This window comes from Puma concolor, chromosome E3 (assembly GCF_028749965.1).
Source record: "Puma concolor isolate L17-30 chromosome E3, mPumCon1.1.hap2, whole genome shotgun sequence".
Classification (NCBI taxonomy): Eukaryota; Metazoa; Chordata; class Mammalia; order Carnivora; family Felidae; genus Puma; species Puma concolor.
Window position 1 is genome coordinate 30335704 of NC_141682.1, and position 23238 is coordinate 30358941.

At 43.4% G+C, this 23238-nt stretch overlaps 1 protein-coding gene across 2 annotated transcripts in view; it reads right to left on the minus strand.

Moving 5' to 3' along the window:
* Nucleotides 1–23238, minus strand: part of RRN3 (RNA polymerase I transcription factor RRN3) — a 31664-nt gene that overhangs the window by 6719 nt on the left and 1707 nt on the right. For both annotated transcript variants that reach the window (XM_086691162.1, XM_025916843.2), the window contains exons 3-14: nt 22374–22430; nt 16257–16346; nt 16018–16147; nt 15545–15604; nt 14665–14728; nt 13515–13584; nt 9604–9702; nt 7638–7730; nt 6211–6349; nt 4449–4579; nt 2908–3038; nt 1734–1918 (exon numbers count right to left, since the gene is read on the minus strand). In XM_086691162.1, the coding sequence (XP_086547288.1) occupies nt 1734–1918; nt 2908–3038; nt 4449–4579; nt 6211–6349; nt 7638–7730; nt 9604–9702; nt 13515–13584; nt 14665–14728; nt 15545–15604; nt 16018–16147; nt 16257–16346; nt 22374–22430 (1249 nt within the window). The remainder of the gene's footprint in view (nt 1–1733; nt 1919–2907; nt 3039–4448; nt 4580–6210; nt 6350–7637; nt 7731–9603; nt 9703–13514; nt 13585–14664; nt 14729–15544; nt 15605–16017; nt 16148–16256; nt 16347–22373; nt 22431–23238) is intronic.

Here is a 23238-nt window from a genome sequence, read left to right on the forward strand (position 1 = left end):
AACCACCTGAAACTCCCCCTTCCTGCCATCCCCAGACAGACACACATGCCGATCTGACAACAGCCAACGGACAGCAGGACCCGCGCGGCTGAAAGCATCAGTGCGGTGGAGCGTCCCACCCAAGGGGGGACAGCTGCTCGTACTTCAGGTGCTGCACTGGGTTTTTTTTTACAAGGAAGCCAGGGAGGTAGAGTAAGAATGAGAAACTGCCCTCTGGGAACTAGGAACTATTAATTCTCTCCTATGTCAGTAAGAGAAAGACACCATACTGATTTCAAAAGGCAAGCAAACCCACTTGTACTTAAGTATATATTTTTAGGAGATTCTTGGATGGTTTGTTTTTAAGGTTTCTTTATTTAAATGACATCTACACCCAGCACAGGACTCAAATTCACGACCCTGAGATCAAGAGTTGCATGTTCTTCCAGCTGAGCCAGTAAGGCTCTCCCCATCTGTGATGTGTATTTTGATAAAAATGACTAAAAATGGGATAATGTCATGGCTTACAAGAAATACATCCTCTTTACCAAGACTCTTACCATTTATTTATACATAAAAAAAAAAAAAAAAAAAAAGACAATACTTAAAACCCTTATCCTACTCCTGGTTTATACAACTAATTTTAACCCCCACATCTTTTCAAAAGTGACAGGATATGAGTAAATCCATACAATGCAACACACACAAGTGTCCGTTTAGAGCTGTGGTTCTCAACTCAAAGCAGCTATGCCCCCAAGAGGACACGTGGCAGGTTCTGGAGGGTTTTAGCTGCCACAACAGAGCAAGGAGGGGATGCTAAGCTTCCTACAGTGCAAAGGATGTAGCCCCTACAGCAAAGGGTTATCCAGCCCCAAATGTCAGAGATTGAGAAAATCTGGTTTAGAGAAAACGGCCTATTCATCCATTTGAATTTTTCACACAAATAAACAAACACATTTAAACTCACTTCACTGGGGGCGCCTGGGTGGCTCAGTCGGTTGGGCGGCCGACTTCGGCTCAGGTCACGATCTCACACTCCGTGAGTTCGAGCCCCGCATCGGGTTCTGTGCTGACCGCTCAGAGCCTGGAGCCTGTTTCAGATTCTGTGTCTCCCTCTCTCTCTGACCCTCCCCCGTTCATGCTCTGTCTCTCTCTGTCTCAAAAATAAATAAACGTTAAAAAAAAAAATTTTTTTAAATAAATAAATACATAAATAAACTCACTTCACTGGCGTTGTTCTTGTTACACTAACCTAATATACAAGCTTCATCGGGCAGATTTAAACTCTGCACAACTCTGAGAAATTAGCAAGAGTGAAACCTGGAAGATTAAGGCTGAAGTCCTTAGATAAAGCAGCATAACCGTTAGGACCACAAGCTTCAGATTCCTACTCATCTGGTTTTCACTTCTAACCCTGCCAAACAATATCCTGCATGTGCCTAGGTCCCCCCGGGACGCCCGCCCTTCGCTGCCAATCAAAGTGACAGGCAGGAAGCACTGCTCCAGGCATCACCTCTGAAGAAGAGCCCCTTGGTGGGTCACAATCACTCTAAAAACATGGGTGCACACGCAAACCCATCCACTGTTAAGGAGGGCGCTTAAAGGGCTTTAGGGGCCCCTAAAGGCTGCTTGAAATTATGGGCACAAGTCTGAGTGCATTCTGACTCCACTGTTTTCATCAAACCCTCCATCCTAAAGGGCGACTAGCAGTCAAGGAAAAGCCAGTTCACATCCATCAATCCCACATCACTGACCTTCTTTGAGGTTTCCACTTAAAAGCTGCTTGTGTCTAAAAACAAAAGTGTAGAACACAGCTTGGCAGGCTGAATAAAATGGTCCATGGAGAGCAACATCACAAAAGGCCTTTGTTCCCGAATCCTGGTTATTAAGGTACATGTGCAGCCAGTTAACCAAAAGATCTAGGCATGATTTTACAGTACTAGAGAAAAGAAAAATTCGAGTCAACTTCACTTGTTTCATAGAAACACAAGAGTGACATAAAAACACACGAGTGACTTACAAAACAGCACACAACTGGCTCTCACCACAAACTAAGAGAAGTCAATCTATAGGCCTCTTGATCTGTTCCCCAAGGGCACAGAGGGGAAGGAAAGGACGGGCGAGCAGGAAGGCAGCTTTTCAATTACAAGGCAGAGTGCACGGACCTTCGAGGAATGAGAGGCAGGCCCCTAAGGATGCCTGAGGCCCCAAGGGATGGACAACCGTTTCTCCTCATCAACTCCGAAGGACTTCTCTGACGGCCACCTGCCCTCTCAGGACAGTATGGCCGAGGAATAAGCCACGTTTACCAACGTCTTACAAGGGAAAGATGGTCGGGCTGACTCCACCATTCCCTACAGGGTTCTCCTTACAAGGTTCTGATAAAGTTCTATGGCCTACAATTTAGGACAGAGGGACAGATGGCTTTTAGTTTTGGGAGATGCGTTTTTTTAATAGCATCCTCGCCCAAAGACATCTTCATGGATCACTGGAAGAAGCAGGCCTAGAGCTGGCCTCCTAAATAGATATTTCTATTACCTTTAAAAGACTTTTTTCTTCAGCTTTAACAGATACAATTGATTCAGAATGCAAATGAAAAATGACAAACCTATAAAAAGAATTAAAACAGTATACAACACTGTACAATATTCATGAAGACAGATGGATCTTCGTGTTCAAGTGTAACCACGCAAAACAAATGACAAAAGCTTTCCATATGAGGTTTTGTATCTAAAGGAGACATTTTATTCTGAAATTGCCTTTTGGAAATGTAAACATCTTGCATAGTGTGGAGGAACAGATTTCCTCACTTGAAAGTCAGACCAGAAGAAAAAAAAAAAAAAAGGCAGGGGTTTCTCTGATTTAAGACAATGTTATAATCTTTTTAAAGCATGGCATGAAAAAACACTTGAAAATTAGGTTACTTACATAAGAGGAATAAATTTAGCTCTTGCCAAAAAGCTTCCAATATAATTTCCAGCAGCTTGCCTGATGATGGCAGGATTATTTGGATCCTGCAATTTTTTCCAGAGATGCTCCAAAAATGCTTCTGCAAATCCCTATAAAAATAGAAGGTATTGCTCTAAACTTTTTTGATGTTTAAGAAATTCTGGCTATTGGAATCCTAAGATTTTTAACTCACCAGTAGAAGAAAGTGCTAGTATCTCACACTGCCAGTTAAATAATATATGCAGTTATCATCATTCATATTTGTACAATACTTGGAGATAATACTATTAAAAACAATGTTCCCCAGCATTAAACAAGATCCCAAAAGGTGCTGAACATCAAACTCAACTCTCCACACTTCACAGTTTCAGTGACAGGGCTCTGGAGTCCACCTGTTCTAAAAGCTCCACAAGTGACTCGGATGGTTAGCCAGAAACAGAAACCAGCAATAACCCCCACTCATGTGGGAGCCGTGTGGCAGTACGTTCCAGAGTGTAAAGTATTCTCCCAGTCTCTGACTGAACATAATGAACTTAGCCAGAAACAGAAACACAGATCAAAGTTCAGTGTTTGACTGATTATGCTAATCACAGAAAAAAGACTAATTAAGCTTCTTTTTAACAAAGGACACAATCACCAACTTCTCCCAAACAGCTCTTTTCTATATTTAAATATTTACTTATTTATTTATTTATTTAGAGGGGGAGAGGGGGAGAGGGAGGGAGGGAGAGAGGGAGAGGGAGGGAGAGGGAGGGAGAGAGAGAGAGAGAGAGCGAGAGAGAGCGCGCGCGAGTGCGCACACATGCACGAGGGTGAGGCAGACAGAGAGAATCTGAAGCTCCACCCTGACGGCGCGGAGACCGACATGGGGCTTGGACTCATGAACCATGAGATCATGGCCTGAGCCAAAATCAAAGGTCAGACGTTTAACTGACTGAGCCACCCAGACACCCCCCAAATAGCTCTTTTCAAAAGTTATTAACACATACTTTGGGGCAAAATGAATTTAACCTTCTTACCCATGCCCAGTACTCTCCTGACTGTTCTAGGAAGCTACAAAAGAATTGTAAGGAAAGAATCTTCTGTATTTTCATTTTTTTCCAAAACAAAAAGCCAAAGCCTGAAGATTTAAAACTCTGGGTTTAGAAGTTGTTTGGGGCTAGTTAGGATCAACTGAGAAAACACAACAGTTAAATATCCCAGAGGATTTTAATAGCAGAGGCTCCAATTAAGGGGAAGGACACCGCCTAGTGGAGCAAATGCAGAATGGCCCTTTCAGAGCACTTGGCAGAGCTGAGCCGGCTGGTGCTGGCTGGCAGCAGCCAGCAATGCCCTCTGTTCTTTCCAGCTCTTTCCACATGTTAAAAAAGAACAAGCTATTTTATGAAGGGCACTGGTAAAGTGAGCTCAAGGAAAAGAAACACTTCGTGTCTCTCCTCCCTACCCCTCCACCCCAGTTTTTAAGGGGAAATCATGGGCAAGAATAAACTAAGCTGAGCTAATGGTGCCCCAGTACTCACCAATTTAAAGCTGCAGAGGTAAAACATGAAAAACTGTACATGGCAGGAGGCGTGAGTGGGCAACAGGAGTTTGTCAAAGATGGTTATCAGGTCTCGATATAAATCCTTTGTTTTGTTGTTATCTACCTTACCTAGAGAGAAAATTTGCCATTTAAGCTTCACACTTTTTTTTAAGCTACCACTTTCATTTCCCAAAATTTTTAAAAATAAAATACCATTAAGGAACGTCACCCATTAAGCTACGATTATAACAAAATGCCATTTTTATTTTGCACAGATTTTCCTTTTAACTGTAATAATCCAGCAGTGACAATGAAGCAGAACCTCATCTCACACGCTACTGTGATGCCCTAAATTTGAAGGCCCCCTTTTTTTAAATGTTCTATTTACGTATTTTGAGAGAGAAAGAGAGCATGTGCAAGCGGGGGCAGGGGACAGAAAGGGGAGGAAAGAGGATCCCAAGCAGGTTCCGTACCGTCAGCATAGAGCCCAATGCGGGACTCGAACTTATGAACTGTGAGACCAAGACCTGAGCCAAAACCAAGAGTCAGACTGACTGAACCATGCAGGCGCCCCAATATGAAGCCCTTCTAAAGGGCAATTTTCTATTTATGTGACAGGAGCCCTTTGATCCCCTAATTCTACTGCTAGGAACTTACCCAACAGGTAACTGGACACATATATACAAGAATGTCCATTACACATTCATAATGGCAAAGGGGGGGTGGGGGGGGTGTGGAATGATACCAGTTAAATCCATACGATCAACAGCAACCTAGAAGAACAGTGAATGGCCTCAGACAATGCACAACAAGTGAAAAGGGCAGATTATGAAACAATGCGTATAGCATGACCCCCAAATCCACTAAAAAACACACTCCTGAATACACACAAGTTAACAGAAAAAAACAAACCATGTTAATAATGGTTCTCTGAATAGTACAGATGCAAACATTTAAGTTTTATTTTTGGGGACATCTAGGTGGGCATCTGACTCTGGATTTCAACTCAGGTCATGATGTCACGGTTCGTGGGTTCGAGCCCCACATCTCACTCCATGCTGACAGCACGGAGGCTGCTCGGGATTCTCTCTTTCTCGCTCTGCCCATCCCCGACTCATGTGTGCACGGTCTCGCTCTCAAAATAAACTTTAAAAATAAAAACTTAAAAAAAATAAAACTAAATTGCCTTTTTAAATCCTTTCCTTTAATCCTTTCCAAATTTTCTCTCAACTGCATTACCTTTACAACAAAAGATTAAAGAAATAACACAGTCAACTCAGATTCATTCTGGGAATCATTCTTGAATCTTCACATGAATGGAAGAATCCTGTTTTGATGGCAAAGCCTCTAAACGAAAAGTTCCAGAAGAGCAAGAAGCGCACCAACTGGTTCACTACAGCACCGACACGTGGCCCAACACGGCACAAGGTCTCCAAACTAACGCGTGACACTAAGCACCACACGCCAACATGGACTACGCCCTTAGGTGTCTTCAACAGCTCGAGTGTGATCCGATCTCCACCCAACACTGAGCAGACTCCATACTCTAACCCTTGACTGCCTCTGAAAGGATCAGGCGGCTTCGAAGAGAAACACAGCCGAGCCTGAATCCAGTCCCACCACTTTCAGGCTATGTCACACTGGCAGGTAACTTAATCTCTCTAAACCCTCTTTTTGTCCTCCTCAAAACACTAATTTTTACAGGATGCCTATCGCTGCCAGGTTCCACAGGAGCTACTGTGACTACTGCACGTCGTTACCGTCTACATGGCAGACGTCCTTAATGTAGGACAGAAGCAAAGACAGCAGGATGTCCAGGCGCTCGGCTACAGGATGCACCATACGATCGGGCCTTTGTGCGTCAGCCTTTGTTTCACCGCCAGGGTCTTCGTCCTCATCCTTTAAAGACGAAGGAAAAACTGACATTAGAAACTGTAATAACAGTTCTCAGAGATAATCATTTCCCTTTTTTAAGTTGTATTTATTTAAGTAATCGCTACATTCAACGTGGGGCTCGAACTCACGACCCCAAAATCAAGAGTCACACACCAGCCAAGAGCCCCAAAAAGGTAAAGCAAAGACACAGGTCCCCTCTCGGCAGGAGCTCCCCACCAGAAGTACGACTCAGAACCACTCAAGCAAGGAACTCAAACTAGAAGCAGATTCAGAGCCCCACCTGACTCGCATCTCGAAGACCCACGCAAACCAAGGCCGTGCCAACACTGCAGCTTTCCCCGAGCACCTGGAACGCACTGTGCTGGGCACTGCTGGTGCCCAGGGCTCCTCTCCCAGAACAGGGCACCCCTGCCCCAGCTGCTGTGAGCACTGGTGGCCAACAGCCTCTCCAGAGGACCACCCTCGCACTCCCTCCTGCCCTCCCTGTCCAGAATGACCGGCTGACAACAGGTCACACAGGAGGCCATCTCCCTGCCTTCAAGCTGGAATCAAGTCTATGGCGCCATTCCCGCTCCAGAGCTCCTGGGACCTGGGGTCATCATGCTATAGCTGGAACTCTCCCTTGTAGTCCCTTCTCCTGCCCTTTGTCCCTAAATTCCACCCTCCCACCCCCCCACCCCTGCTCAGGCTCTCCTCCGGTGAACCCTGCCCCAGGCAGAGAGGTACTGCATTAAGGCACAGACTTCGAAAATAAAGAAATCACACTGGGACTTTTCTATTTACCACTCCCTCGAAAACACACGTGCTGTGCAAAAACAAAAAAAAAGTACGAAGAACAAAAGTTAAGAATAAAAATGAAATATACTTCACCACACCCAAATTCACAGCCATGGAAAGAAACGAACTCTCCTGGGCAGTACGCAACACGGTAACAGCTACTCATTCAAGAATCACTGTTGGGACGCCTGTGTGGCTCCGTCGGTTAAGCGTCCAACTCTTAATCTCGGCTCAGGTCATGATCTCACAGTTCGTGAGACTGAGCCCCCATGTCAGGCTCTGCACTGAGTGTGGAGCCTGCTTTGGATTCTCTCTCTCCCTCTCTCTGCCCCTCCCCAACTTGCACTCTCTCTCCCTCAAAAAAAAAAAATAATAAAGAATCATTTTTCAAGTTTGCTGAACTGTGAACTACTGTTTTAACCTAAAGCCTTGAAGAAGAGGAGCCATGAGCCATTGCCTCCCGCCCCCTGGAATTAAGACCTGCACACATGTGCTTTCGTTAGGAAGCACTGACCATGCTGAAGAGTCCTTCTGGGGCATCTGTCCCACCGCCAGTCTGAGCAGCTACTTCTTCGGCATCCTCAATATCTTGCCGGGATGCGTTCACCTACGTTAAAGCAAACGGGTGGAAAAGAATAAAATCATTGAAAGTACCTGGGAAGTGGAAACCCACCTGATTTACACACTTTCAAGGGTCCACCTGAGCACCCTTCCCAGCACTGTGACTCAATATACAAGTATGGTGCAAACCCATGCACTGGCCTGGGCCCCGAAGTAATTTCCAAGACTACAAATCAAACCCCCTTCACTACATAATTCTACAAAATCATTAGGAACTGCTGTGTGGTCTAAATCAACCTCAACAAATTCAACATTCATTCCGACTCTTACTACGCACAATTCACGTACGTGTCATACATAAAAGCATCTCATCAATCAACTGAGCAGGAAAATACAAAACGCGAGTTAAATTTGAATGACTGAATATTCATCTTGGTATATGCCCCTTCAGATACCTAGTTTAACACACCATTCAAGTCCTGCCTTTTTTACTATCATACAGGACCCCCTTTCTAAATGTACTCTAAAATGTTCTGTTAGTACGTACGAGAGAGGACTTTACAGATTACGTAGGCGGTTGGCCAGACAGGTGGACCTCCCGGGAAGCAGTGCACCGGCCCGCCCACCCTCCGGCCCCTCCCAGACCTGCCCCATTGCGGCCTCGTTCTCCCCACAGTACCTCTCTCTCCTCCATCACTCACGGCTCCTCGGCCACAAACCTCCAGTCTTCCCAACCCTAAAGTCTCCCCTCGGCCCCGCTCATCCCTTCCTCACACCCTCAACCGAGGCCCCCGACAGCCCCACTTGCCAACCACCCACACCTTCCCCTGAAACGCAGCTGCCCCCTCCGGCGACACGGCAGCAGACGACCTCCTCATCACCAAATCCAAGGACTTTTGTTTTGCTCGTCCTCCTTACTTAAAAACATCAACCACAGCTCACCCTACTGAGCGAACCCTGCCTGCTTCCAGATCCTCCCTGGGCATCCGTACCCGGTTTCCCGCCCACTTCCGATCACACTCCCTCTCTCCTGTCCTAAACAGCATCACCGCGCAGGTTTGCTCTCAGTCCCCTGCCTGCAGCCACCACTGCTTGCTGAGTACTCTCCCCCTGGCTCCGCAGCTGCACCCCGGTCCACCCAAATATGGAACTCTTCCTCTTCCGACCTCCTCCTGACCATCCTCCTTACCACTAACGGCCACGCCACACTCTATTCCACAGAGAGCTGCCTTTCTCTTCCTCTCGACTTCTGGTCCAGTCTCCAGGACCAGTTCTCGCCTTTCCTCCCCGATGCCACCAGAACCCACCACTGTCACTTATTCCCTCTGCACTCCACTGCAGGCCTTTTTAAAAAAGAGTGTAAAGAATTCAACACTGCTTCCTTAGGAATGCCTTCCTGAGCCCCTCACTTACATCAGGTTCTCCAGCACATAACGATGCATGTATTCCACTTACAGCATTTCCCGCAACTGTACTTTTTTCTTTTTAACGTTTATTTATGAGAGAGAGAGAGACAGAGCACGAGCAGAGGAGGAGCAGAGACAGAGGGAGACACAAAATCCGAAGCAGGCTCCAGGCTCTGAGCTGTCAGCACGGAACCCGACGTGGGGCTCAAACTCACAAACCTTGAGATCATGACCTGAGCTGAAGTTGGACGCTTAACCGACTGAGCCACCCAGCTGCCCCACGACTGTACTTTCACATGTGCATGACCATCTGATTAATGCCTCGTTCCCCAACCATGAGATGCAACTGTCTACAACCACCAGCACATCCATCAAGTTTAAGAAACATTCAAAGAAATGAATCAAAGATGGAAATGTGGATTCTTCCCCATTGTTGCTACTATTGCTTCACGTACTGCTATATATATTTAACGAATGCAAATCAAGGAGAAAAACAGATTACCAGATACTTACATCCAACTTGAGTAACTTTTCAATCACAAGCTCTAGAATTTCATGCCTCAAGGTTGGAAAATATACACTAATCCTTAGCAAGTTATGAACATAACATTCCTAAAACATAAAAAGACAAAACGTTTCAACAGAGAATAAATGTTTCATAATTAGGTAAGCAAAACATCAATTACATGATCTTTAGTTTCTTTTTTTAAGTTTATTTATTTTGAGAGAGAGAGAGAGAGCGTAAGCAGGGGAAGGGCGGTGGGGGGGGGGGGGGAGAGGGAGAAAGAGAGAGAATCCCAAGCAGGCTCCATGAAATCAGCACAGACCGACATGGGGTTTGAACCCACAAACCATGAGATCATGACCTGAGCCAAAACCAAGAGCCAGGCATTTTACTAACTGAGCTACCCAGCTACCCCACAACCTTCAGTTTCAATTAAACAGAAAAAAAATAGACTATCCAGCAACACAGAAACTATGCTGTTTATCTATACAATGTTCAGTATAATTAATCTAATCACCCCCAGTGAACTAAATTTGTGATCTGTACACTTCTACAAGTGTTTTCTTTAGAAAAGTTTGAGATAAAATTCATACACAAATCATCCATTTAAAATGTACAATTCAACACTTTTTAGCATATTCACTTGTGTAACTGTCCCCATAATCAATTTTAGAACATTCTCATCACCCTAAAAAAGAACACTGTATCTTTTGTCTAACGTGTATTTATTTGTGAGAGGGAAAAAGTGAGCGAGCACACGTGCAGGGGGAAGGGCAGAGAGGGAGGGGGACAGAGGATCTGAAGAGCATTCTGTGCTGACAGTAGACAGGGGCTTGAATTTACAAACCATGAGATCATGACCTGAGCTAAGGTCAGCTGCTTAAATGACTGAGCCACCCAGGTGCCCCAACACTGTATCTTTTAGTCATGTACCTCCTCCCAGCCCTAAGTAACCACTAGTCTACTTTCTATGGATTTGCCTATATTCTAGATATTTCACATCAGTAGAATCTTACACTATGTGGTGTTTTAGCATGCCTTCAAGGTTCACTCATTTTGTAGCAAGGAAACCACTCCGTTTTAGTGCCAAATAACATTCCACTGTATGGACATAATACAACACTTGTTTATTCATCAGCCCATAAACATTTGCTTATTTCTGTATTTTGGCTATGATGAATAATGCTGCTTTTGAATATTCACGTAAAGCTGTGTAGACACATGGTATCTTTCCTCTCGGACAGACACTTCTCAGCGGAAATGATGGGTCACGTGGCAATGTTTAACCTTTCTAAGCAACTGCCAAGATGGTTTTCCAAAGCAGTTCTACCACCTACTGTCTACACTCGCACCAGCAATGTGGTGAAGGTTCTGACTTCTCCCTGTCCTCACCACAACTTGTCACTGAGTATTGCCATCCTAGCGGGTATGAAAGGAGATCTCTTTACTAAAGGTTTCGACTTGTGTTTTCCTGACAGCCAGTGATTCACATGTTCACTGACCATTTGTACATGGATTCTGGAGAAATATCCATTCAGATCTTTTGCCCATTTTTAAATTGGGTTATTTGCCTTTTTATTATTGAAATACTAAGAATTCTTTATATATTCTATTTTAAGTTTATTTTCAGAGAAAGAGCAAACACCAGTAAGGGAGGGGCAGAGAGAGATGGAAAGAGAGAATCCCAAGCAGACTCTACACAGTCAGTGCAGAACCCCACTCTGGGCTCAAACTCACAATTCAAGAAATCATGACCTGAGCCGGAACCAAGAGCCAGACACTTAACCGACTGAGCCCCTCAGGCACCCCAACAGTTCATCGTATATTCTCGATATACTCCTTGATACAATACGTGATTTGCAAGCCCGCTGTTTGATTTTCACTTGCTTGAAGGTGTCCAATGAAAGAAACACAAATGTTTAATTTTAATCAAATCCAACTTGTCTGGTTTTCTGTGGCTGCTTGTGCTTCAGGCATCCTATCTAGAAACTGTTGCCCGATTTCAGGTCACAAAAATGTTCACCTATGTGTTCTTCTGAGAGCTGTTTTTAGCTTACATTTAGGTCTTTCGTTCGTTCTGTTTATGGGGGATCAGGGGGCTCTGCTCTACCCCATTCTTTGCATGTAGATTTCCACTTGTCCCACAACCATTTGTGGAAGAGATCATTCTTTTCCCCATTAAACTGCTTTGGACAAATGGCTTGTGTGTGTTGATATTACATTTTATAACTAAGCTGAACTCACTTTAGTTCTAATAGTGCTCATGAGGAACCTTTAGGATTTTTCTAAATGTTAAGATCATGTCATCACAAATAAAGACAGTTTTACTTCTTTCCAATCTGGATGCCTTTTCCCTTTCTTGCCTAGCTTCCCCTGCTAGAAGAACCTCCAGTCCACGCTGAACAAAAATGGCAAAAACAGGGGCTCCTGGGTGGCTCTGTCGGTTGAGCATGTGATTCTTGATTTCAGCTCAGGTCATGATATCACAGTTGATGGGTTCAAGCCCCGAGTTGGGCTCTGGTGTGGAGCATGCTTGGGATATTATCTCTCTCTCCACCCCACTCCCCTACCTCTCTGTCCCTCCCCCTCTCATGCTCTCACTCTCTCTCAAAATTAAACTTTGAGGCACCTGGGTGGCTCAGTCAGTCAAATGTCCAACTCTTGGTTTTGGCTCAGGTCATGATCTTACGGTTTCGTGAGCTTGAGCCCCACATGGGGCTCTGTGCTGCCAGCACAGAGACTGCTTAGGATTCTCTCTCTCCCTCTCTCTTTCTGCCCCTCCCCCCACCCTCACACTGTCTCTCTCTCTCTCTCTCAAAAATGAAAGTAAATAAATAAATAAGCAAAATTTTTTTAAAAAGGGGCAAAAGCAGACATCCTTGTTTTGTTCCTCATCATAAGGAAAAGCTTGCAATTGTTCACCATTGAGTGGGATATTACGTGTGAGTTTTTCATAGGTGCCCTTTCTCAGGCTGAAACAGTCCCCTTCTGTTTTTGTCATGAAAAGGTTTTAGTGTCTGTCAAATGCCTTTCTGCATCTGGTGAGATGATCATGTGGTCGCTATCATCTGTTCTATTGACATGGTCATTATATTAACTGATCTTAACAAATATTACATAAACCATGAATTCCTAGGATAAATTTCACATGGGCATAATGCATACTCCTTTTATGCTGCTAAACACAGTTTTCTACTGTTGAGAATTTATCTATATTAGTAAGAGATGCAAGGTTTATAATATTCCACTTGAAAGTGACTATCACAAGCATTAGCAAAATTTATTAACTCCTTATTTAATACTTAGAAGACTATTTTTGACAGAGAGAGCATGTGTGCACGTGCACATGTGAGCAGGGGAGGGAGAAAGAAAATCTCAAGCAGTCTCCGTGCTTAGCGTGGGGCCCCACTCAGGGCTCGATCTCATGACCACAAGATCATGACCTGAGCCACAAATCAAAAAGTCAGACATTTAACCAACTGAGCCACCCAGGCATCCCTTATAATACCTTATTTAGAAAACAATAAGCTATGCTTAGAAGGAAACCATTATTCATTACTGAAAACCATAGGTCATCTAAATATTACACAAAAACTTAAAAATTCATCCATAGAAAGTTCTGCCTTTATGTTCAAATAAGGCATGTTTATAACTGGTAATACATAAACTATTACCTTCTAGTAATTGTTATGTGTATAATCATTAAGCCTATCCAGATATTTCTGAAACAGACTCTGCCCTTGACTTGCGTCAGGGAAAAAGGCACTGGGGATCCACAGTCAGTTCCTAAGAAAGGAATTTGAGTCAGGTTCTTAGTCTTGCGTTTAATGTATAAGACAACTGGTAAGAAAAACACATAACATCACCTAAAAGTAACTTACAACTTTTCCGTTATTTCTCCCATGAAAAGATTTCTTACCAAGGTTCTCTCGGATTTTCGAACAAATGGAAATTTTTCCACCAATATTGGCATAAGAAACCACGGTGTCCTAAAAAAACAAAAGGAAATCAACCAATCCATGTTAACTGGGCTTTCTTGGAAGGTAACGTTTCCGTTCTAAGAGCAAATATGGAGGCAAAAGGTAAATGGTAATCAACTATCTCAAGTAACTGGAACCTAAATGCATAGCTTCAGAGAAAACCTATGATAACTTAGGGGAATATAACCTTCCATCAACTTTGGTATCAATAGCAAGTTAAAGGGGGATTCTTAGTTCTAAAAAAGCAATAGAGTTTCAGTTTAAAACTTAAAACGTTTCCCACTGCGTGTCCATGTATTACTTTAAAAACAAGAAAAAATTGTCAACTTAGGTAATTTTTAAGTTAGTAAATAATAAACTTACAAAGGGAACTTGAAGTCCACTCCCCCCAAAAGAAACTTAAGCTTCTCTTAAAACTGTAATTTTTTGGGGCGCCTGGGTGGCGCAGTCGGTTAAGCGTCCGACTTCAGCCAGGTCACGATCTCACGGTCCGTGAGTTCGAGCCCCGCGTCGGGCTCTGGGCTGATGGCTCAGAGCCTGGAGCCTGTTTCCGATTCTGTGTCTCCCTCTCTCTCTGCCCCTCCCCCGTTCATGCTGTGTCTCTCTCTGTCCCAAAAATAAATAAACGTTGAGAAAAAAAACAAAAAAAACAAAAAAAACAAAAAAAAAACCCTGTAATTTTAAAAAAATTAGTATGTAACGAACAATACTGGAATTGCAATTTTTATTTATATGGCATGACACGGGGATTGCTCACTGAAAATTTTTGGACATAGTATCTGTTGAAGATAAAAGCAGAATTTCAACGACCACTATACAAACTTTGGAAGAGAGTCTGCGTACAAGTTTTAAATAATTTAAATAATACTAATTAAGTTACTAATTCTTAAATAATTTAAACAACTAAAGACAACGAAGAGAACTATAATGCCATTTTTTTGTAGAATGTGATGTTGACAAAGCCTACAGAAACATGTAGCATACAACCTGAGCTTTGATGCTATGAACATAGTAATTTTCTACTAATTGGTTATCATTTTCTTGAGACTTCAAGACCATGATTCAAAAAAAAATTAACAGGATACTCACGATGGGACATATCTTGCTATTATTTGCAAGGCTCTGTGACAGGTGTCAAAAGTGGCAGGAAGATCTACAAGTAGAAAAGTAAGAGTATGAGCATAACAATAAAACTGAAACCTGAGAAGTTACAAAATTTTTTTTAAGTTTATGTATTTACTTTGGGGGGCGGGGAGGGGACGGGCAGAGGGAGAGGGAGAGATAGAATCCCAAGCAGGCTCCGCACTGTCAGCGTGGAGCCCGATGTGGGGCTCAAACTCATGAACCATGAGATCATGACCTGAGCTGAAACCCAAGAGTCGGATGCCCAACCGACTGAGCCACCCAGGCGTCCCCAAAAGTTACGTATTTTAAGCTAAAAACACCCGCTAACCAAAACTGAATCATTTACTAGCGAAATGTTAACTTGGAAGGTTTTTCTCTAACACCAACTATCACTGCAGACTAAGTGGATTAGTTAAATAAGTAATGCACTGAGGGCAGCTGATCAGACGTTCTTGCTGAAGGTCACAAAAAAATTCCATCGGAGGTCGCCATTTGCTGCTGCCTACCCATTAGAACAGCTCCTGGCCAGGGCGCCTGGGTGGCTCAGTCAGTTGAGCGTCCGACTTCAGCTCAGGTCACGATCTCGCAGTCCGTGAGTTCGAGCCCCAAGTCAGGCTCTGGGCTGATGGCCCAGAGCCTGGAGCCTGCTTCCGATTCTGTGTCTCCCTCTCTCTCTGCCCCTCCCCCGTTCATGCTCTCTCTCTGTCTCAAAAATAAATAAATGTTAAAAAAAAAAATTAAAAAAAAAAAAGAACAGCTCCTGGCCTCACCCAGTGCTTTAACATTGAGCACGCATTCTCTAAGACACAGGCAGGTCCCTTGCTTTAATCTTCTTTATACTTACTATCATCTTCGTCATCGGAATCCGAAACATCTATGTCACCTTCTTTAATGACCACTCGTGCTTTGTGAGGGAAAAACAAAATACGTTATTCTTTTTGTCACTGACCTAAACGATCAACAGCTACACAAGAAAGTGATTTTTTCCACTGTGCAAACTTAGTACAATAATTAAATTTACAGCCAAAAAAAAAAAAGTCAAGTAACTTTACAGTTAAAGCTAAAATTTCTGAGTTCTAAGATTCCATTAGAATCTCATTAAGGTAAATTCCAACCCATAAAACAAACAAACAAAAACACAGCAACAAATCCAGATGCTTCTACAGACATCATTATAGAGAACAGACATGCACCAAAACTGCTAAAATGCAGCTCAGAATTTTCCATGTTGGCACAATCCCCACAGTGTTCCAAGAAGTATTTTAGTAATGGGGTACTTAAAAAATGAACAATCAAAGAAAGCAAAGAACCACTTACGAGGTACAAAATGAGAAACAATCATGCTGAGACACGGTCTAAGGAAGACAGTCTGTGCTGATACAAGATTACCAAGAAAAGCCAAATACTCCTCCACCACCGTCTGACTTCTGTTTAACCACTGCAATCTCTAGAGGTGGGAGGAAGAGAAAGATAAAAGAAACATGTTACTGATACAACATATTGTTTCCAGAGTATTGAAATCACATACTAGTCAATAAAATAAATGGTAAACTTACCAATAAAATATTGATAAGCTGCTCAAAGTCTTTAGTCAAGTACATGATGGAAGAACGGAATTCTAACAGCCAGTTAATGATTTGGTCATCCTTAAGGCAAACAAAGAAAAGCGCTTTCAAAATCACAAATCCTCTAAAATAACTGGAGGTAATACCTACCTTGCACCAGACATCTACCAATAGTATTTAAATTAGGAGAAAAAAGTCACAAACTTGCACTAAAGCCAAAACTGGAATGAAAATGTCTTAATTTGTATCAAAACAAAAGAACGTTACATTTTCTGATTTTAAAAAGTAACACAGGGATGCATTCGTGGCTCAGTCAGATAAGTGTCTGGCTCTTGATTTCAGCTCAGGTCATGATCTCACGGTTTGTGGGATCGAGCCCCCTGTTGATTCTGTGCTGACAGCATGGAGCCTGCTTGAGATTCTCTCTCACCCTCTCTCTCTACCCCTCCCCTACCTGCGCACACGCTCTCTCTCAAAATAAGTAATAAACTTAAAAAAAAGATATGCTATATAAAAATGATGGCTCCAGTACGTCATAAAATATTTTTCAGGCAATAAAATTCCTGTTCATAATAACTTTTAGTGACATGGGAAAAACTTCTAAATAAAAAGAAAACAAGCCATGTATAAAATATGCTATCAGTTAGATAAATATAAAATATCAACTATAAGGACACCTGGCTGGCTCAGTTGGTAGAACATGCAACTCTTGATCTCAACGTTGTGAGTTCAAGCCCCATGTTGGGCATAAAGCCTACTTAAAATAATAAATAAAAATAAAAATAAAAAGCTTTAGGGCACATGAGTGGTTCAATGGGTTAAGCATAGGACTTTAGCTCAGGTCATGATCTCATGGTTTGTGAGTTTGAGCCCTGCATCAGGTGAGCTCAAGCCCCACTTCTGGTGAACATGAGCCCTACTTTGGGTAAGCCCCGCTTCTCTCTCTCCCACTTTGCACCTCATAGGATTCTCTTTCTCTCTCTGCCCCTTGCTCACTTGCACCTTGCCCCCACTCTCTAAAAACATAATAAAAATAATAAATTAAATATATACATATATATAATATATTGTTTGTATTAACACATACACACAACATACATAAAAAACTAAGACCCTCCAATTTTGAAAGAAATGGTTAATGCTGATTAAGACTCAACACAAGAGGGGCGCCTGGGTGGCTGTCAGTTAAGCATCTGACTTTGGCTCAGGTCATGATCTCACAGTTTACAGGTGCGAGCCCTGCAATGGGCTCTGTGCTGATAGCTCTAAGCCTGGAGCCTGACGCCTGCTTCGGATTCTGTGTCTCCCTCTCTCTCTGTCCCTCCCCTGTTCACACGCTCTCACTCAAAAATAAACATTAAAAGTTAAAAAAAAGTAAAGACTCCACCCGAGAAAGGGACATACAAATACACAAAAGCAATGCGTTATAACCATAACAGTAGACTGTTAATAGACAGTACTGTACTTACAGTAATAATGAGCAAGTGAGGGAGGGGCAGAGAGAGGGAGACACAGAATCCGAGGCAGGCTCCAGGCCCTGAGCTGTCAGCACAGAGCCCAAAGGGGGCTCAAACCCACAGACCACAAGATCATGACCTGAGCTGAAGTCAAACACCCAACTGACTGAGCCACCCAAGTGCCCCACTTCTAGTGATAGATTTTTACAGACAATATTGTACCTACAGTGATAAACCATCAACAGACAGGGCTGCACCTGCTGTTACAGACTGATACTGACAGGGAATATCGTTCAGCAGGAAGACACCAGGCACCAGGCACGGTGCTCAATACCATGCGTCTGCATCTTTTACTAATCCTAACAATGCTGAAAATGGACTCCTGGTATTCCCATTTTATAGTTGAGGAAGCAGAGACTAAGAGAAATGAATAAGCAACCTGCCCATTCAAGAAGCTAATAAAGAGGGGCGCCTGGGTGGCTCAGTTTGTTAGGCGACTGACTTCGGCTCAGGTCATGATCTTGCAGCTTGTTAGTTCACGCCCCGCGTCGGGCTCTGTGCAGACAGCTCAGAACCTGGAGCCTGCTTCAGATTCTGTTCACCCCTGTCTGCCCCTCCCCTGCTCACACGCTTGTGTTATCTCTCTCAATAATAATAAATAAATGTTAAAAAATTTTTTAAGGGGCGCCTGGGTGGCTCAGTCGGTTAAGCGCCTGACTTCGGCTCAGGTCATGATCTCACGGTTTGTGGGTTTGAGCCCCGCGTCGGGCTCTGTGCTGACAGCTCAGAGCCTGGAGCCTGCTTCAGATTCTGTGTCTCCTCTGTGTCTCCCTCTCTCTCTGCCCCTCCCCTGCTTGTGCTCTATCCCTCTCTCTCAAAAAATAAACATTAAAAAAAAATAAAAAGTAAAAAAATTTTTTTAAAAAGAAGCTGAAAAAGAACCAGGTTCAAACCTGTCTGTCTGGGGCACAGCCTATGCTCCATCCCCTGTCCCACAATCCCTTGCTCCACTCAGGAGCTCACCACCTCTTCCCCACCTTCATCCCACCACTGACTGCTTTCCACGTGCTATTTGTGATGAACTTCATTGAGACTATTTCCTGAAGAAACCCCAAGTAAGCTGGCAGTAAAATAACGTAAATCACAACTCGCTTGCACTATGGTAATTTCATATGTCCACCACCATTAAGGATAAGTTAATGGTGGCTCACCAAGGTCTGAGGCAGTGAAGACAAACTAAGTTAGGTGCAAATAAAAATACATGAACTCTATCCTATCCCTGTTCCACCAAAAAAAAAAAAAAAAAAAAAAAAAAGTGCAACAAAATTATAAAGATAACATTTAAAAAGCTCCATTTTTTAAAGTAACCTAGTCATAGTCTTTGGTGCTTTAGTACTGAACCATTATTAGAAGCAAATTGCTTCCAACACTCTGAACTAACATAGACACACGGATGCATTTCTTAGTATGCCAAGACACCAAGAAGTGCTGGTAAAAAAATACAGCAGGACAAAGAAAATGGTCCCTGGAACCTACAGAAGAACACGAGGATAAGGGAAAGCTTGAGACAGCGCCACTTCTGCTGTCGGTCTCTGGTGGCTACATCCTCACAGAGGGACAAGCACGTATTCAGAAAACCAATAGTACAGCTATGGCTGGAGTAGATGGTAAGCAAGCCAACAGATAAATCTGGGAATCGAGGAGGGGACAGATAAATGACAGAAGTCCTTGTAAGTCGGATTTGTAACTAGGAAGATCTGCTAGAAGGGTGGGAAATGGAGTGAACATGTGCTTAGAGAGAACCAAGGAAAATTCCAGTAAAGAGGACACTTCAGCTGGATCTTAAAGAGTAGGAGTTTAGTAGGTAAAGCAATAACAGTGAACACTAATATAGTAATCACCGTGCCAGGCACTATTCTAAGATTTTAACACATACTAACTCATTTAATCCTTACGATCGTAATTCCACGAGTACGTGACACCATTGGTTCCCATCTTACAGATGGGGGCACTGAGGCAGGGAAGTGCAGTAAATCTGCCCTCAGCCACAAAGCCAGCATGGGAGGGGAGGCCATGTAGCCAGAGCCCATGCTCAAATAGATAGCAAATAAAGCAGATACAGAGGACCTCTCCCAGCCACGAAGAAAAGGCACATGCAAAGAGATAAAGATGAAAAGAAGTAATGCTCCACGTGAGTTGTAGAGATTACCTAAATTAATTAAATTAAATTTTAAAAAGCTGAAAAGAGGGGCGCCTGGGTGGCGCAGTCGGTTGAGCGTCCGACTTCAGCCAGGTCACGATCTCAGGTCCGTGAGTTCGAGCCCCGCGTCGGGCTCTGGGCTGATGGCTCAGAGCCTGGAGCCTGTTTCCGATTCTGTGTCTCCCTCTCTCTCTGCCCCTCCCCCGTTCATGCTCTGTCTCTCTCTGTCCCAAAAATAAATAAACGTTGAAAAAAAAAAAAAAAATTAGGAAAAAAAAAAAGCTGAAAAGAGGCAAATTCATGGAATAAAGTATCTAGTGAGGACTGAACACAGAAACAATGTCGCAGACCATGCTAAGAAGCTGGTTCTGTGTGAAAAAGGCATGAAGTTTTCTGGCAGGATGGTGCCCTATTTTAGAGATGCCTCAGGCTGCACTGTGGAGGGTAAAATTGGTGGTGGGTGGAGGTAGGGGTGAGGGGTAATGTGACATAGAGGAGAAGTGGAACCTAGGTAAGCTAAAGGAATTAAGGGAAGAATCCAGACAAAAAAGCACCAACAATGCAAGAAGCCTTTAAGGATATTTTTTTTTTCCCAAAGGCCCTGGTAAATCAATGGATACAAGGGGTGAGAAAAACCCCAAGGTTCCTTGCTCAAGAATTAGGTAAGCAGTAAATCAGTTAAGCACATAAAGAAGGATGCAGAGGAGTGGGTTTGGGAGACAGAAAATGCTAAGTTTGGGGCATCAGTATTACTTATGGGCTGGCAGTTAAAAAACCAGTCTAGGGCCCACAAGAGCCATCTGAGCTCTAGATACAAATTTGGAAGTTATGAGGACAAAGGTAAATTCCAAAGCTTAAAGGGCTTAAGGAGATCACACAGGAAGAATCTTTAGAATGAGGAAAGGGTCAAGTTTGGAAACCTAATCAACACCAAATTTAAGAACCCATCACAATAATGATTGGACAGAAGTGATAAGAAGACCGCAAGATCCTAGAAACCAAAGGAAATTTAAGAAGTGGGCAGCCGAAGGGGCCTGGGTGGCTGTCGGTTAGACATCCAACTCTTGATTTCAGCTTAGAGCATGAACATGCGGTTCGTGAGTTCGAGCCCCACACTGGCCTCCAAGCTGACAGTTCGGTCGGCCCGCTTGGGATTCTCTCCCTGCCCCCACCCCACCCTTCCCTCATTCTCTCTCTTTCAATATAAATAAATAAAACCTAACAACAACAAAAAAGTGGGCAGCTAACGGTGTCCACTGCTACAAGGAATTAGTATGAGGCTTGAAGAAAAGTCCACTGAAATGAGCAGAGATGAAACCACTAGTAATAGGTCACAGTAACCACCGCAGTGGATCTCACAGGGGATTAAAACATGCATGAGCAGTGAGACAGTTTGAGCTGTCACCAGGAACAGTTAACAACCACAAAGCCCTTTGTGTCAGGAGCTGTTCCAAGTGATTCTCGTGTATTAACTCACTGGATCCTCTAAAACGTCTGCACTTAAAATACCTCTATTGTTTTCCTGACTTTATAAAGATGAGAAACACATGCAGTGAGTTAAACAAGCTGCCCAAGATCACACACTGGGCAACCACAGAGGAAGGATTTTTATCCCAGGCAATCTGACTACCATGGCCATTCTTCCCAAAACTGGGCAAGAAGGGAAGAAAAGGGAAATGAAATTTCCTGAGTTGTGACGAGATGACAGGTATGTATTTAGAAAGGTGCACCTCTTGAACTTCTTGCACCATCTGCAAAGACGCTAAAAAGAGCAGTTGCTTGAAAGGTAAGTCATCTTTTCTTCTTGTTGTAGCAGTGGAGAGATGTGAGAGCTGCATGCGACACAGAGGAAAGAGGCTCTAGGAAAGACGGGCCCCGGGGGCTCAGCTGGTTGAGCTCCGACTTCAGCTCGACTTCAGCTCGGGTCATGATCTCACGGTTCAAGAGTTCGAGCCCCACATCAGGCTCTGTGCTGATGGCTCAGCACAGAGCCTGGAGCCTGCTTCGGATTCTGTGTCTCCCTCCCTCTCTGCTCCTCACTCGCACTCTGTCTGTCTCTCCCTCAAAAATAAACATTAAAAAAAATAAGAAAGGAAAGATAAAGCAGGGATTCTCAACCTGAGGACTACCAACATTTAGGACTTGATAATTCTTTGTTGTGGAGGGCTGCTCTGCGCATTCAGTGCTGGATGTTTCAGTGGCATCCTTGTCATCCCCTCCCTAGATGCCAGTAGTACCCACTCCCTCCCCCCAGATGTGACAACCAAAAATGTCTCCAGTTCATCACCAAAAGTGCCCTGGGGGCAAAACTGCTCTTGGTTGAGAACCACTGCATTAAAGTGAGGATCACACAGAGAGCCAGTTCTAGAGGCTGGAATAGGACCAAACGCGCAAATTAAATCCATGCAAAATGGCAAGAACTTTGCTAATGATCAAACATAAATTAATTACCTTTATGTCTGGATCTGACAGCTGGTTCTTCAACAACTCAAAGTCATTTGTTTCACCCTAAACAAGGACCAAAAAAAAAAAAAAAAAAAGTAGTTTTGCTTGCTTCAGTTTGCTATTAAAAATCAAGAGCAGGACTTTTAATTCTTACAAAAGGAACAGCGTAACATTCACACATCAACTGTGGATTATAAAATTGTAACTACAAACATTTAAAAACTCATGTTAGTGGAGCTGGACAGCTTGGAAAAAAAGAAAATGACTACTAAAAAGCTGTTCACATTCAGACCTACTTGCATCCTGACATCTGACGATCACATTCGATACAAGATACCATCCGTTTGCGTATTCGCACTTAAATGCTTATATATATGAAAACAAATATTTATATTTTCCCTCCATCGCTGAGATTTAACGGAATCCCTTCTCAACTACCACAAAACCAAACCAAAAACAAACAAAAAACCAAACCCCTCTTGGAAAGCTGGTTTACTGTCCCAAAGCAATGCTTAGGTAATTCTTTCAGAAATAAAACACTCTGACCTAAGGATTTTTATTCCAGCACTTGCTAGAGTTTTTTTAAAGATGCTACATAGGGGCGCCTGGGTGGCGCAGTCGGTTAAGCGTCCGACTTCAGCCAGGTCACGATCTCGCGGTCCGTGAGTTCGAGCCCCGCGTCAGGCTCTGGGCTGATGGCTCAGAGCCTGGAGCCTGTTTCTGATTCTGTGTCTCCCTCTCTCTCTGCCCCTCCCCCGTTCATGCTCTGTCTCTCTCTGTCCCAAAAATAAATAAAAACGTTGAAAAAAAAAATTTAAAATAAATAAATAAATAAATAAAGATGCTACATAAATGGAACATTTGAAGATAT